The sequence below is a fragment of the Tenrec ecaudatus genome, chromosome 11, assembly GCF_050624435.1.
Source record: "Tenrec ecaudatus isolate mTenEca1 chromosome 11, mTenEca1.hap1, whole genome shotgun sequence".
Taxonomy (NCBI): Eukaryota; Metazoa; Chordata; class Mammalia; order Afrosoricida; family Tenrecidae; genus Tenrec; species Tenrec ecaudatus.
Genome location: NC_134540.1, coordinates 101,283,783 through 101,299,771, shown reverse-complemented (window position 1 = coordinate 101,299,771; position 15,989 = coordinate 101,283,783). Strand labels below are relative to the sequence as shown.

At 38.9% G+C, this 15,989-nt stretch overlaps 1 protein-coding gene across 1 annotated transcript; it reads right to left on the bottom strand.

Moving 5' to 3' along the window:
• Nucleotides 1–516: 516 nt before the first annotated feature.
• On the bottom strand, nt 517–15,884 carry POGLUT2 (protein O-glucosyltransferase 2). Its single transcript, XM_075563446.1, has 10 exons — nt 15,371–15,884; nt 13,604–13,809; nt 11,864–12,069; nt 11,617–11,694; nt 9,699–9,871; nt 9,344–9,581; nt 7,863–8,072; nt 4,155–4,244; nt 3,139–3,246; nt 517–721 (listed from the first exon to the last, which is right to left on the bottom strand). Exons 1-10 carry the CDS (start codon nt 15,550–15,552, stop codon nt 704–706), a joined length of 1,509 nt encoding a protein of 502 aa, XP_075419561.1. The 5' UTR covers nt 15,553–15,884; the 3' UTR covers nt 517–703.
• Nucleotides 15,885–15,989: the final 105 nt, after the last annotated feature.

Sequence of the window (15,989 nt, the reverse complement as noted above, 5' to 3'; positions counted from 1 at the left end):
TGTGGCAGTCTACTTCCATGAACCTTCACAAGGTTGGAAACCCCAGCGGGCAGTACTCCCGAGCCACCACCGTCACTAGGTGTTGGGAACCGGACATAATCAGCCTGACAAAACCAACTCCATATTGCCTGCCCGGCAGCCTCAACCTTATCTTACCCTGACAAACACCAGATGGCCCACCTTTGTTTACTCCAGCACCGGACATTCCAACCATAGATTTGTGTCTGCCTACCCTGTGTGCTCTACACCCCCGTCCTCCCTTTTTTTACCTTCCCTTGGAATTCCTTTATTTGCCTCACCCTTTAAAAAGAGGCTTGTGTAGCAATAAACTGAGACCTTGACAAGAATCTGCTTGGTCTCGCTCCTCTCTCTCGCCCGTTTCTCTTTCAGGCTGGGTCCCCCTCGGAAACCCCTTGAATAACTAAGTCCCGCTGGTCGGGGCAACTAGGCAGTGGAATCAAACTGACTGCAATGGGTTATGGTCAAACACAGTTCATAACAAACCAAACGTCGATCTTTAAAATAAAGATGGTTTTATTATAAAATTCTAAATGTTTGCTATAAGAATAGTCATGGGAATACTGCATAAGATACATTAAAATCTGAACATATTTCATATTATCTGTTGAATATTTAAAAACGTTCCTTTTTCTCATAAGAAGTCTTCAGAGCACCATTGATTGAATAGAAAGTATTTTCCACATTAGAGTTCGTCCTTGGTCTGCAGTTGAGAAGAAAAATAAAGTGAGAGGCAACACATTCTTAAAGGGTGTCAGGGTGCAGTATAGCACTAACGAGACATACAACTCTCCTCTAGTTCTTTAATGCTTCCTCTCCCCCACTGTCATGACCCCAATTCTACCTTACAAACCCGGCGAGACCAGAGCACGTACACTGGTACAGATCAGAGTTGGAAACACAGGGATTTCAGGACAGCTAACCCCCTCCGGACCAATAATTAGAGTAGAGATACCAGGAGGGTAAGGGGAAGGTAGGGTAGAAAGGGGAAACCGATCATAACAATCTACATATAACCCCCTCCCTGGGGGAAAGACAACAGAAAAGTAGGTGAAAGGAGACACCGGACAGTGTAAAACATAGAATAATAATAATAATTTCTAAATTATCAACGGTTCGTAAGGGAGAGAGGGGAAAAATGAGCTGATACCAAGGGCTCAAGTAGAAAATATTTTGAGAATGATGATGGCAGCAAATGTACAGATTTGCTTGACACAATGGATATATGTATGGATTGTGATAAGAGTTGTACAATACTGTCAAATCAACCTTGCCTGGGCGCGCACGCGCGCGCACACACACACACACACACACACACACACACAAAGTTGTATGAGCCCTCAATAAAATTATTTATTTAAAATAAATATTAATTGGTTTTTATATTAGTTTATTAATTATTTTCCTCTGTGGGGGATATAAGGAAAAAAGCTGTTATGTTAGAAGCTTTCATAATTTAGGGCTATTTCTAAAGAATCGGAAAGGTGAAATCCTAATTGTGTTTCTAGGGCTGATGGGACACTTAAATATCTAAGAGTCTATATTATTGTCAGATGTTTTGTGTTATGAATAGTTACAGTGACAGAGTAGAGAGTAAGAAATAAACAAAGCTATCCATCCTTCTGGCCCCTAATACTTTTCTTTCAATCAGTGTAAGAGACTGGTTTTGCACCTCCCCAAAATCACTGAGACGAAGATTAAGATGAGACAAGAACTGTCCAGTTCTCTTGGCACCGACACAGATGTTCTGATACCAAGTCACTGACTTGGTGAGGAAGTATCTTTCAATTTTGGCAATTCCTATTTTGTTACTGACTTTAATGGATTTGATGGTCCCACAGCACTGTCAGGGGTACTGATTTTGAGAGTTAGCTAATTAGTAGTAATCTTGCTTTCCAAGCACAAGCACAAACACATCCACACCCACACACATCCCATCCTGATTTGTAACCCTGCTGGTAGTCATGGTGTAAATATTTCCATTGGGATGACTCCAGGCTACAAAATTTTTAACTACTGTGCAAAATACTTGAATATTTAATTTTGTAAGCATGTGCTAGCTGGCTCCAGCACACTGCTGGGGCTAGTGGTCATTTTACTTCCTGTAAGCTTCCATCAGAGAAAGATATAATTGCCAAATTGGCTTTCTTATCTTTGGTTATGCTACCACAATTTTGAGTTTTTCCATTTAGAAATATGATGATGTTGCTTAAAGTAACGTCAAGCCAGATGTACATCTTTATGTATCAAAACCCGGCCCGTTTCTGTTGACTCAGTTCTGAGCCATGGCCACCTTGTAGGACAGAGCAGAACTGCCTCACAGGGTTTCCAAGACTGTCATCTTTCCAGAAGCGCACTCCCACATCGTTCTCCCAAGCAGTGGCATTCTGGTTAGCAGCTGAGTGCTTAACCACTGTGCCAGCAGGGCGCGCTCGCTCTCTCTCTGTGCTAGAGTTGATATGTATGCGCCTTCCAACAAGAGCAACTGCCATTGAAAGAACCCTACCCTGCTTCATGATGTCTTTATATACAAATATGCACAAGATCTGATGGCAACAGACTAGTTTTCAGTTGCTGTTTTGCCAAAATCCTAACAGGCAATTTTGAGCTAAATATTCCTGTGGGCTCAGCATATAATGAAGACGTTTATAAGATGTTCTCGTAAGTCCTTTTTGGCCTGACAAGTGCATATATGAATCTTACTTTTGTAAAGGAAGCTATAAGATAATGGCATCAATAATAATTTATTTTACATGAGTAATTCTGATAGAAGGAGTAAACATAGGCATGCATTTATTTACCCTGAATTTGGGATAATTACATTTGCCAGACCTACCTCACAGAGCATTAACGACATCGGCTGGACCACATGAAAACATGTGATCTGCATTCTCAAATTAACAAAGGCCTTCTACAACTTTTACTTTACTTCATTTTACCATCCTTTCTTTTGCATTATTACTAGTGGTTGCCCTTGCCTCTCAGGTAGACTGACTCCCTTGGAAGCCCCAGGTGGAACTCAGCCATTTCTTGACTGATTGAATGATGATATGAATGAATATGCATTTAGATCAAAGCTTGCTCGTACTTTGACGTTAACTTGAAGGCAAATCTAGTTACCTTTTTCCGATGGCAAGTACAGGGAAAGAGGTCATCTTCCGTCTGGGGTTCTACCCTTTCCATGCCCTCTCGGATTTTGGGCTTACTCACTTGTAAATTAGCATACTCCTGTGTGAACAATACCAAAGTATTCCCAATTCAGTGATTTAAGTATATACTGAATTAGACACACTGAAAATTGCTAGCATATGGCTCGGTTAACATATATGTGTCAAATGTGGGATACGTACCACTCCCCACTCAACTTTACATACCGAGCTTCTCAGAGACAGTTCACCACTGAACACCTGCTGCCTATTCCTAACACAATCCCCATTTCATCCTGATCTATATGACCCTTGGGTCTTTTTGCCACTTTCTGTCTTAAAATGAAAATAACTGTGTACACAATCATTGTGATCTTTCCTACGAGATGCATGAAAGACTACTTCTACCTTACCCTCTACCACGGCTTACACAAATATTAATCTTCATCTTCATTTGCACCTTCTTGCAGTTTAGACAAAGCAATGGTCAGGCAGGAGCAATGCTGGATAGAGAAAATATGGATCCATGCAGAGTAACTTTGCAAGGACATCACCTGCCTTCTCCTATACCACATATCCCCAAGTCCTTAGCCGCTGAGTTGATTCCGACTTAGTGGCCCTCTTGGAGAGAACAGAACTGTCCATTAAGATATCCAAGGCTGTAATCTTCATAGAAGCAGATAGTCACACCTTTCTCCTGTCGAGCTGCCAGTGGGTTCAAACCGTAACCTATCAATTATGCTCAAACCGCCGCACTACCATGACTCCTGTATACCACACGGCTCTAATATTTTCCTGATGCTGTGTCTTTCTCGTTTAGCTAATCTTTAGCTTATAATAATCTTTATTACTATTTAGGTTTTTCCCCTGATTTTCACTCACAGAAGAATTCGAAGTCCTCATATGAACACACTTAGAAATTAAGGGTAGCATTTGTTCCCGAGGATGTGCCTAACTCTTTATACATTTACTTTTTTGGAAAATACTCACCTGGAAAAGTTTGAAATAATAACAAAATATGTCATCACCCATGAGATTATTTCTTGCAAATTCTTGTCCAGCTTTTGCTATATTCTTTGCCTGTAAGGGGGAAAAAACCCCTATCATAAAACAAGTTTTTCCCATGCAGACCTGGGCTGAATTGTATCCACCAAAAACAATATGATGAAGTAGTCCTAACCCTCAATATATGTGAACATGACCTTATTTGGAAATAGGGTCTTTGCTGACATAATCAGTTAACATGAGGAGGTACTGGAGTAAGTGTGTGTATATTCTAATTTAATGTGACTGGTGTCCTTATACAAAGAGAAGACAAATTTGGGGATGGATGCCAGCACTGTGGTGGTAGAGACATGGAATAATGCTGCCACGGCCAACGGGTGTCTGGTGTTACCAGAAGCTGGCAGAAATGGGGGGCTAGTATGATCCTACTGACACCATGAACTTGAGTTTCTAGCATTTAGAACTGTGGAAGAATAAACTTCTATTGGTTCAAGCCACCCACTTTGTGGCAATTTGTTATGGTAGCACTAGGACCTTGTTCAAGTACATGGGAAAACTGATACAGTAAATGAATTTTTAAAAAAGCAAAACCCACTGCCATCAAGTTGATTCTCACTCATGGTAATCCTAAATTAATTTTATACATAAAATATACTATAAAGATTTAATAATTCTACTTGTTTAATCATAAACATTAAGTAGATAGATAAGGAAAATAGTTTCTTATATGGTAAAACCCAAAACCAACTTGAGTTGATTTCAACTTACAGTGAACCTATAAGGCACAATAGAGCTGTGCTTGTGAGTTTCCAAGGCTCTAAATCCTTACAGGATAGCCTCATTTTTTTGGCCCAGGAGGGCTGGTAGTTTCGAATTACTAGCTTTGGGATTAGCATACTCGTCCATTGCCCACAACTACCAGTACTAGGTAAAGGTATGGAAAGAATAGTCCTAAATTAGCGTCTTGACACCAGACCCTTCTCAGATACTCCCTCATCAGTCCTCAGGAAATGTTGCGATTACTTGTGGCCACCTTGTCAACCCCTCTGTAATATATTTCTACTCTTAATTCGACAGGACAGGAAAGAACTACTTCCTAAGGTTCCCAAGGCTATAAACCTTCACACGAGCAGACATCCTGATGTTTCTCTCAACAACAGCTGGATTAGAACTGCTGACCCTGCAGTTAACAACCCCCCATATCATCCACTATGCCACCATTTAACCGAACCTTTGTCTAAGTCAAAGGGAGATTTTGAAGATGGGGAAGTTTGAAAAGTCGTATTAGTGGACCAGAACTGAATCAAAAACCATCTAGAAGTAAGCCTTTCTTGAAAAAAGGTACACATAAATGCAAAATGATGCCTTATTTTTTTGCCTTAACAATTTCAGTAGACACTTATTTTAAAGATTAATTTAATATGATCCTTTATTAAAACCTACAGCACAATTAATTGCTTTTCCAAGAAGACTGGTCATCTAAATTTTATATCTACTATTAAAGTCAGTGCCTAAGACCCAGACCACCTGACTGCAAGAGAGAACATCAAGATCAAGGTTAAGTATTTTTGCTTCATATGCAGAGTAGAAAGTTCCATTCCAATGTTCACTCTAAGGTAAGGTGACCAGATTTTAACATTGGTAAAGCGGGACATCATTTGACGGGGGGGGGGGGGGGTGGAGGGTGGGGTGGGGTGGTGTGCCTGTTCTTGATTAAAAATTTGGTCTACATAGAGCAACAAAAATTTTCATAGAATGCAAAAATAGTATTGTAATATAGTTTTAACAATTTCAACATAAGTATAATTTACAAATATAATACATTAAAATTTATGTATAGTATTATTTTATTCTTTGGCAAATTTCTCATTTGAGTGAATTTTTTTTTAGTAGATTGCTGTCGTTGTTTAAAAGGTCATGACATTTTTCACAAGAATTTGTTAAATTATATTTCACACATAAAATGGCTTTCAAAGTCTCAACACTTAATTGTGATTTTTCTGATGTCCACATTTTATTTACCGTAGAAAAAACGTGTTCAGTTGCAGCATTAGTTCCTGGTAAGGACAGCGCGTATTCCACAATTTTTAGTGCATTATTGTATGGAACATGGTTTGTTTCAAAATGATTAAATATTTCTAACCGTTTGTTCTCTATTGTGATTTTTGCTGATGCCCAAGATTTAACCTTTTCCTTATCAATATATATTTTTAATAATGATAACTCATTAAAAAGATCATTTCCGGAAATATTAGTACATGGGAAATTTTGAGTTATATGATCGAATGATTTGTGCACATCATTCCAAGTAAGTCTTGTTTTAATGTAACCCAATGAAAATGTTCAATATCATTGTAATGTACCATCCACTCTTCTAAATAATCTATGCAGTTACTGTAGAACTTTTTAACGTGATTCATAATATGTGCACGATTTATTGCACCTTGTTCTTCTAGCTGGCTTATACTATTACGGATATTTAACAGAAGATCATTATTTTCTAACCGCTCTTGACACTGATATTTTAAATTATTAACTTCATTTGCTATTTTGATTACTGAAATTTTGTCACCTTTAATAAGTTTTATAGCATTTTGAAAAAGAGCTGCTGGCTTGTGTATAAGCTCTAGCCAAGCTTTTGAAGATTCTTTTTCAAAAAACTCTTCTAAAATTCTAGGACATTTATCCTGTGATAGAAAGTAGGATTTCAATAATAATTATTTATAAACTATCAAGGGACCAGGGGTGGGATCGGGGAGGGAGGAGGACGGGGGAAAAAAAGGGAAACCGAGCTGATTCCAGGAACCCAAGTGGAAGGTGAATTATGAGAATGATGAGTGCAACGAATGTATAAGGGTGCTTTGCTCAATTGATGTATATACGGATTGTGATAAGAGCCTTATGAGTCCCAATAAAAAGATTAAAAAAGAAAGTAGGATTTCAAAGGATCGTATATTTTCAAAATTCTTTCGACAGCTGGCAAAAGAGCAAACCAGCGCGTTTTATTGTATCCAAGTATTTTCTGATATTCGACTTGCGCAGTTTCACAAAATTCTTTTAGCATTTCCACGCACACAGTGTATATATATAAGAATATATTTTAATAACAATATTTTCCACATCTACGGGCAACAAATCATCAACTGTTTGAATGGCGTTATGTATTATGTATATTCCCTACCTGTTCTCCCGCCGTTCCCTAGCTTGTGGTGCATTCTTTCCACAAATCGGGACTTTTTTAAAACGACGCAGGACGCAGGGCAAATTGTTAAAAATCGGGACTGTCCCGCCAAAAGCAGGACATCTGGTCACCTTACTCTAAGGACAGTTAATATGATTTTTATTCCATGGGAAGGCTGTCCCACAATTGGAACTAAGACTCTGTAGCAGAGGATCATGAAATCTTCCCAGGATCATGAAATCTCCCCAGGCACAAGACAGTTTTTACAATAAACCGCTAACTTTGGGGTACCAGTGTAATAAGGCACCCTGGTGGCACAGTGGTCACGCTCTCAGCTGTTAACTGAAAAGTCAAAAGTTTGAACCCACCAGCTTCTCAGTGAGAGAAAGAAAAGGCAGTCTACTTCCATGGAAACCTTACGGGGCAGTTCTGTTCTGTTCGATACAGTTGTTATGCATTGGAATCAACTTGAAGGCAACAGGTGTGATGATACATAAGGAGGCTGACCTTACCTCTTCATCATGATCTTTTGCCCATTTAAGTTTTTCAAGGAGATCGCTTAGGTTGTTTTTAATTGGGATGTAGTGTTTCCAGGGCTGTAGCTCATTGTAAAAATGTTCATAGTAGATGGAGTCTTGCTTCAGAACAACACTGTCACCGACCAGTAGATAAGGCAGGCGATAGGCTGCTACCGTGCCGTCAATATTTATTTGATACTTATGCTACAAAACAAGCAGTCAGTTAGAAGAATTTCAAGTAAATATCCTTTAGTCAACTTTTAAACCTCCACTCCTTACCGCATATGAACCCTCTCCATCCCCAGACAGAAACTGGCTTATTGTGCTGACCTTGTGGTTGTAAGTACTAGTGTTTATGTGGGACCCAAAGCTAAAAACTCATTTAGATTCGTCCCTAAATACCACAAAGGAGGCAACAATTTTAACACTGTAGTAATAAAACTGTTCTTGTAATGCTACAACATGAGGAAAGATATAGTTATTCTTGACATTGTAATTCCTCTGGTATGTATCATGTGCACGTGTGAACCTAATGATGTCACATTCTGTGTCATGTTAACCATCTTTGCCAAACAACAGATGGCTGCATGAGTGCCTTCTGGAAATTAACATACGCTCATGCAATAGCATCTGTAAATAAAAACATTCACAGGATTGTGGCAATCAACCATCATTAGTAGAAAACTCAACAGGTTGGTCTAAAGCCAAGCAATCACCACACATCTGTGAGGAGATGTGGCCAGTCTCAGTTCTTTTATCTAATTCCATATATTGCCATGGAATGTAGCGAAAGAAAACCTGACTGTCTACAGCACAGAGCCTGCTAATCACTGGTCGTCTAACATACTGAAGCAGGGGACTTCCTTTTGTCCTCCTTCCTCTCCAAGATACGGGGCTTCCAAAACCACCCAGTGGTCTAGCGAGTAGGGCAGTGAGTGACTGGTTGCAAAAGGGAATTATTGGAAATGGAGTACCCCCTAGAACACATGCAATCCACATTCTAGGCACAATCAACTATCCCTTCTCTACAGAGCTCCCAGGCAGTGCATTCGGCTATGTCTTAATTGATTCAACTTATAAATTAATTCAATAAAAAGATCAAAAGGCCTAATAAAAGACACTGCTTTATAATCATTTACCTGTTGTGTTGTCTGGTTCTGGGGGCAAGTATTTATAACATGACTTACAAGTAGTTATTACTGACCAAGGATTTGCAGTTGAAATTTGTTTATCTTGAAAATTAATTGGAAAATAATGATGACCCAAGCCAGGACCCCCAATGTGTCTTTCATGATACGGCCAGGCTCCCCAACCAGCCCGAGATCCCCATGCCTTGACAGTCACCAAGCTTTGTGCTTTCCTTGTCCGCTCCTGAAATGTATAGGCTTCAATTCCTTCCCACCCCCAAGTACTAGTTACACATACATGAAGGTATCAGGAAAAATAAAAAAGACTGGCCACTGATAATGCCATACCTTGAAGAAATCGAAAAATGAAATGTGTTTCACAATGGGGCCGTACAGGCTTTCATCGTGTTTAAAGAAGAAAAAGTTGGTGAAAGCAGCGTCTATGAGTTCTGGGTGTTCTCTACTGAGCTTCACCAGCTGCAGTCTCTCTTGGCGGCTGTCTCTCCCTCTCCAGACAGCTGTGGAGTTTTTGCTTTCCCAAGGAGGCCCCGTGTTAGCTTGCACAGACATCATGTCCAGACTTACTCTAGAAGACAGAAAGTGCGAAAGATTTTCCTCCCAAGCTTTCACATCACAGGTGTTGGTAGACAAGAACTCACCAAATAAAACCAAGGCTCTGGGTCAACTGTAACCTGTCTCTCACCGGCCCATGGTTTCTAGAACCGAATCAGTCAAGTCGTAGGTAGGCATCACAATATCTTTGGAATCTGTGGATCCGCACCAGGAAAAGATTGGATGGATGTTTGAGTTGGACTTCTTTTTTTCCAAAGGCCAGTCTCCCAAATTAACAAAAAATTCTACATCTGGCATCTTCACCTAGGAAAAAACAAAACAAAGTTGACCATTCATGTTTCTCTCATTAGAGAATACTTTGAATTTAAAGACCAGCTTTATAAGCTTCAAGTAATGATCATTACTTTGGCTTGAGTAATGGGTAACTTCCTAGCAAATAGGGTTCTATTGCCCAATATATTTGCTACAAAAGGGATAAAATGATGAAGGCAATCTCTATTCTAATACTGTTAAAAGACATGATCAGATAAAGAGAGATAGGAGAACAATTACAAAGGAGAGCACTTGGGAATCTAAACCTAGTTATGTGTTAAGGAGCCAGATGCTTCCAATGTCAAAATTATACATCTGGTGTATGTTGGAGCCAGGATTTAACCATGTGAAGCACACGATCAAATCCAGGTCTATTGTTTTGACTCCCAAGCTATGCTGCCTCTACTGGCAAATTACTTGGAAATGTCGAAACTTTTACCTAGTCACGAAACAAACTGGAAGTAATGATAAAATGAATGATTTAAATTTAGGCAAGATTTGTATTGGTCAGTCTGTGAACCCTCTTAAGGAATGTCAGACCTGAACAGCATTCTGACTTAAGGACTGATGCCGATGAGCAAGAAAAAACTGGAAGCACTCCCGGTTAGTAACTGGTTGCTGTTTTTGTTAGATGCCATCAAGGTGATTCGGCCTCAGTGAACCTATGTACAACAGAACAAAGCACTGCCTGGTCATGAGTCCTCCTCACAATCACTGTTCTGTTTTGAGCCCACAATTTCCGTTATGTTGCAGCCACTGTCCCAATCTCAGTGAGCGTCTTTCTCTTTTTCAGCGACCCTCTATTTCTCCAAGCATCAGGTCCTTTTCCAGGCACTGGTCTCTCCTGATGACATGTCCCAAGTTCTTGAGACAGTCTCTCCATCCTCCCTCCCAAGGAGCACTCTGGCTATACTTCTTCCAAGACAGATATTTGTTTGTTCTTCTGGAAGTCCAGGGTAATTTTAGTGTTTTCTATTAGACCATAATTCAATTCTTTAGTCTTCCTTGTGTCTAACTTTCACATGCATATGAAGCAACTGAAAATGTCATGGCGTGGGCACATTCACCTAAATCCTCAAAGTGACTTCTTTGCTCTTTAACATTTTATAGAGCTCTTTGTGAAGCAGATTTGTCCAATACATCTTTTGATTTCTTGACTGCTGCTTCCATGAGCATTAATTGTGGATCTTTGATAAATTCAAAGTTTTCTTCATTTATCATGAGGCTGTCTAATGCTCCAGTTTTAAGGATTTTTATTTTCTTTACACTGAGTTGCCATATTTAAGGGGACATAGTCATTGATACTATATAGCTACCACAATCAGAATTCACAGACTGAAAATGCCTTGCAACCGTCAGAGGGAGCTATTCTTTTCAAAGGATAATTCAATCAAGATATGTTCACTGATTGTACAATAAATAGCTATCGAATAATTGTTAAGAATATAGTCTTTATTTAAGTCATTTTAAAAATGCCACCAAAACCCTACTAAAGTACAATATACCAAGAACAGCAAATCTTCCCTGGACTCAAAGTATATTTTCTACAAAAATAATTTTATTATTTGTTTTTTTCCCCAAAAATGTACCCTATTACACAACAACTTCAGAACAGAATTCTAATAAGACCACAGAATAGAAAACCATTTATATTATCATTTTTATTTTTTGACAAATTATACTATAAAACTTTGGCTGAAATTATACATTATACCAAAGAGGAAACATCTACACACCTTTCTAGTCAAAGAAAGCAGGATGGCATCCATGAAAATTCGAAAACCCACGTGCTCACCATGAGTCTTGATGTAAACCTAAAAGAGAATGTTCATTTGTTAGTCCAAAGCACTGACAGACTTCTCTGGAGAAAAGCTTGTCACAATGCTCCGCAATAGGGTGATTTTTAATAAAGGATTTAGTCATTCATGCCCAAATGCTCAAAAAAAAATCCAATAAAACAAATCCCTCAGTCATGCACGGTACCTTGTTATCCTTCAAGGTGTAGTGGCACAAGCTTTGTCTCTGTCCAAATCTTTTTGGGATTTCTGCTGCAATCTTTTCTGGGTCAACGGTTGGAAAGTGTGCCAAGTCTCTTTGAATCTGAGCGATGGTTTCTGGGCAGTTCATCTCCTGTAGCCAGGCAGCACTGTCTTCCAAAGGGCAGTCACAATTCTCATGGTAAACTGGCCCTGATTACATACAAGTCATAATGTATAATAGTAATAATTTGCTAAGCATTTGAAATACCCAACAAATGTCTGTCACATGGACTCACAGATTTTCTCTTAATTACTTAAATACGAAGAGCATTTTGATTTAAAACTTCTTTTTAAAACCCACATTTCCATTACATTGAGGCATCCATTGTAAATTATCCCTTTACTCTTGACAAAGCTTCTCAGGGAAGCCTTCTGGGAGTTTCCTAATTAGGCCCACTTTGCATGAGCTTATAAGAACCCCACTGCTGCCAAGTCCCTTTTGACTTATAGAGACTCCATCCAGCAGAGTCCAGTTTTCCCCATAAGCCAACTGCCACATCTTCTCCTGCAGGGCTGACTGGGGAGTTTCAACTCCCACCTTTCATTTGGCACTGAGTGATTTAACCACTATGTTGCCAGGGCACCTTTAAAAGAAAGCTAACAGGTAGCTATTTTTTGCTCTACAGTGGACATTATGTTTCAATATTAGTTCAAATAATTTAAGTACATAGGTACAATAAAGCATTGGTTAAAGGACACAGGATGTCAGAGAAGTAGACTTGTTTTTAATGAAAGACAAAAATGATTTGAAATTAGTATTTCAGAGGTCTTGTTACAGAAAGGTTCTTAAAATGTCTAAGGTTATTTTCTAAGTGCCAGTTATCATTAATTTGAAATATAACAAATAATATGTTTGGTATTTTAAAAAAAAGAATTACAAAGAAAAAGGTAACCTTTAATACAGGCCATTTCATTACTGTTCTAATAAATTATTTCTATGCTTACAGAAATAATACTAATACAGCATGCTCTGAATTCTTTTTGTAATTTGGAGATTCCCACTTGATTTAAGTTATAGTTGAAAAAGGAGTATCTTTTTCAGATTTAGTTGATTATATATACTCTACCATGTGATCCTAATGGACTATAGTGAAAATAAATCAAATCTTTTTTAAAAAAATTGCTTTTCTTTCTTGTGTGGAGGGAAGGGAGAAAGAAGGGACAGAAAAAAATGTGTGTCCCTCTATTCATACTATTTGAGGATATGGCTCTAGGTAACAAAGCTACACTCTCATGCTGGTTAAAGGAAACATAAGAGAATTCTCTGGAAAAATGGCATTGGCACAACAACAACCAACTCTTCACCTGTCCTTAGTTAATCCCTTTCCATTCCTATAGCCATCTACCAAATTTCAGTAACACCTACTGGTCTGGTACACAAGTGTCTAAGGTGCATCTGCAGTAAAAGTGTTGCACATGAACATATACATATATGTAACTTGATTACTCTCATTGTTTATCCTAAGGAAAAACATTTCTATTAATATGTACTCACCTCTCTCCTAATAATTTCTCTTCAAATCTTCAATTTTTCTCCTTTACCTAGACTCTTAATTTAGTTTAAATAAAAAATTTGTATTTATTTCACTTCATGGGAAAAACAAAACAAAATGCTAACTTATTTCTGTTGTTAGAATATAGTATTTCCTTGTTTTAAATCCTCTTGCTTTAAACTGATGTTTACCTTTTAGAATATATGGAGATTTGGCTACATGTTGACCTTGAAATTTAACTTCTACCTTCAGATTTTTGTAGCTTGCATACATTCTGTATCTTACTATGAAGGATCCATCCTTTCGATCTAAAACCTGGACTCCAACTCTAGTGAATTGCTCCTCGGGTGCTGAGATTTTAACCTGGAACACCTCTTCACCTGGGGAAGATGTGAATCTGTGATGGGGAGTGATAAAAATAAATACATAGTAAGGAATAAACTCACAATGATTATATTCTCTAGTTTGATAATTTTACGATTCGCCTCCAACCAAATGCTTATTTATTCTCTCTTACGCTTTTAATAACAGAATATTGTAACTATTTCAAAAAAAATGAGAAAATAGTCAAGATGACAAAATATTTTCATCAGAAAATCACAAGGGACTATGTTAGTCTAATAATCTATGTACATGTAAAATTTACTTACACTTTCTCTAGATTAAAATATGTGTTATCAACCTCTTGATTCCATGACTATCCCTTTAGGAAATATACCATATCTGAAATCCAAAAACAAAACTAGGCTATTGTCGTGGAGTCTATTCCCCTTATAACCCTACACATTTGACATTAAAAAAAAAAACATGTGAAAAACATATTTCTAAATTTAGGGTTGCCAAGACTATTAAATCTTCACTCAAACATATAGTCTTTTGCCCCCGGGGTAGCTCGTAGGCCTAAACTGAAGCCCTTGTGGCTTGCAACCCAAATGTGCTTCTAAGGATAACGATCTTTTGAAAAATTGAATGAAATTATTTAAAATCTAATACATTGTGCTCAGCTTCAGAAACAGGCAAAAAAATCAAAACCAAAGCCTAACAAAAACAATACTCACTGCCATGCAGTTGACTCCAATTCATAAGTCTCGGTGGGTTTCCAAGACTGTAAATCTTGACAGCGGTAGAGAACTTCATCTTTCTCTCAAAGACCAGCTGATGAGAGTGGTTGCCGGGTTGAACTACTGACCTCGAGGTTAGCAGCCCAACTGTAACCCACTACACCACCAGGGCAGCCTAAGTCAATTGTTATTAGTCACACTGTATCAGTGTTTTGTTGGCGGGCTGGAGTACCGTTCCTATATCATTTAGTGTCCCCAGGTGACAAGATTTACACATTTTATATCTAAGATTTGTTTGGTACCAAATACACATGGTCAAAATTCTTCAATAAAAAGGCAATCATTTCAGATGTGACTTACAAAAAACCAATCTTAAAATAAGATTAAATTTGTTACAATGACATCTTGTGGCTTTCCCTTTACACTCTAAAGTTTCAGACAGTGCTTCATTTTTCTTTTAAGTTTCAAAACATGCTTACCTGCGAGTGTCTACCTCTGAAAACAGGGCAGCACCAGAATCAGATTATCAACCATATCTAACCATTAGATTAAAACGCCCTATTAGTTTATGCGAAAAGTAGTTCGAAACAGTACTGACATTTTCAGGAAATGAACGGGCTCTATCTTGCCCCTAGTAATACCGGTATCTCCATCAAAAGTAGTGAAGGGAAAACCATCTATGAATTAATTCTATGGTTGGCATGAAAATTTGGATGGAAAGTCTGGCACAATCAGATGTGGAGTAAGTACCCAATCCCAGAATTTAAACCGTTGTGGAGAAAGGAATTCTTGAGAAAGGAATTCTTAAATTTAATATTTTAAATTAATATTAAAAATATTAATTTTTAAATGTTTTACTGCTAACCAAAATACCTAGGACGCCGTTTCTCGACTTACGTATTGCCTGATGCATCCACTGCCTGGATGTAGAAATAGCGGGCTGGAAGAACAACATCTGCTTTCAGCCCAGGTCCCCATATTTCACTCTTCTCAGGGCTCAGTTGCCTCTCTCCGCCGGTTTCAGCAAGTGCTGGACTTTTCCCCAGAAAGAAGCAGCAAAGCAGCAAAATGCTAAACATTTACAACACGGAGTGTCGAAGTGATTTACAGATAAAGAAAGAAACACAAGATGCAGGCAGGACCAACCGCGGCTTGGACAGGGTCACCGCTTGCCAATCAGCGCGGCACACGGGGCTCCAAAAGGTGTCGCTTAAGGTGCAAAGCAGGCGATCCGATTTCCACTCTCCTCCAGGAAGATCACAAGCCGAGGGCTGACATGCTCAGGTGAAGGATGGCCGTCGTCTGGCTGAAAGGGACAAAAGCTACGACGCCGCTTTTCCTGTAGGACACAGTTAAACTTTGCTGAGCGCTACAGCTGGAGCATCATCTGTGGGGGGGTCCGCCTCAGGTTCCAGACCAAGGTGAGGCCCAGGCGATTGGCCCGGGCGTCCGGGCCACGCTTAGTAAGACCTTCTCCAAGTGGACGGAGGAGTGGACACGCGTCCGGGCGCCACGG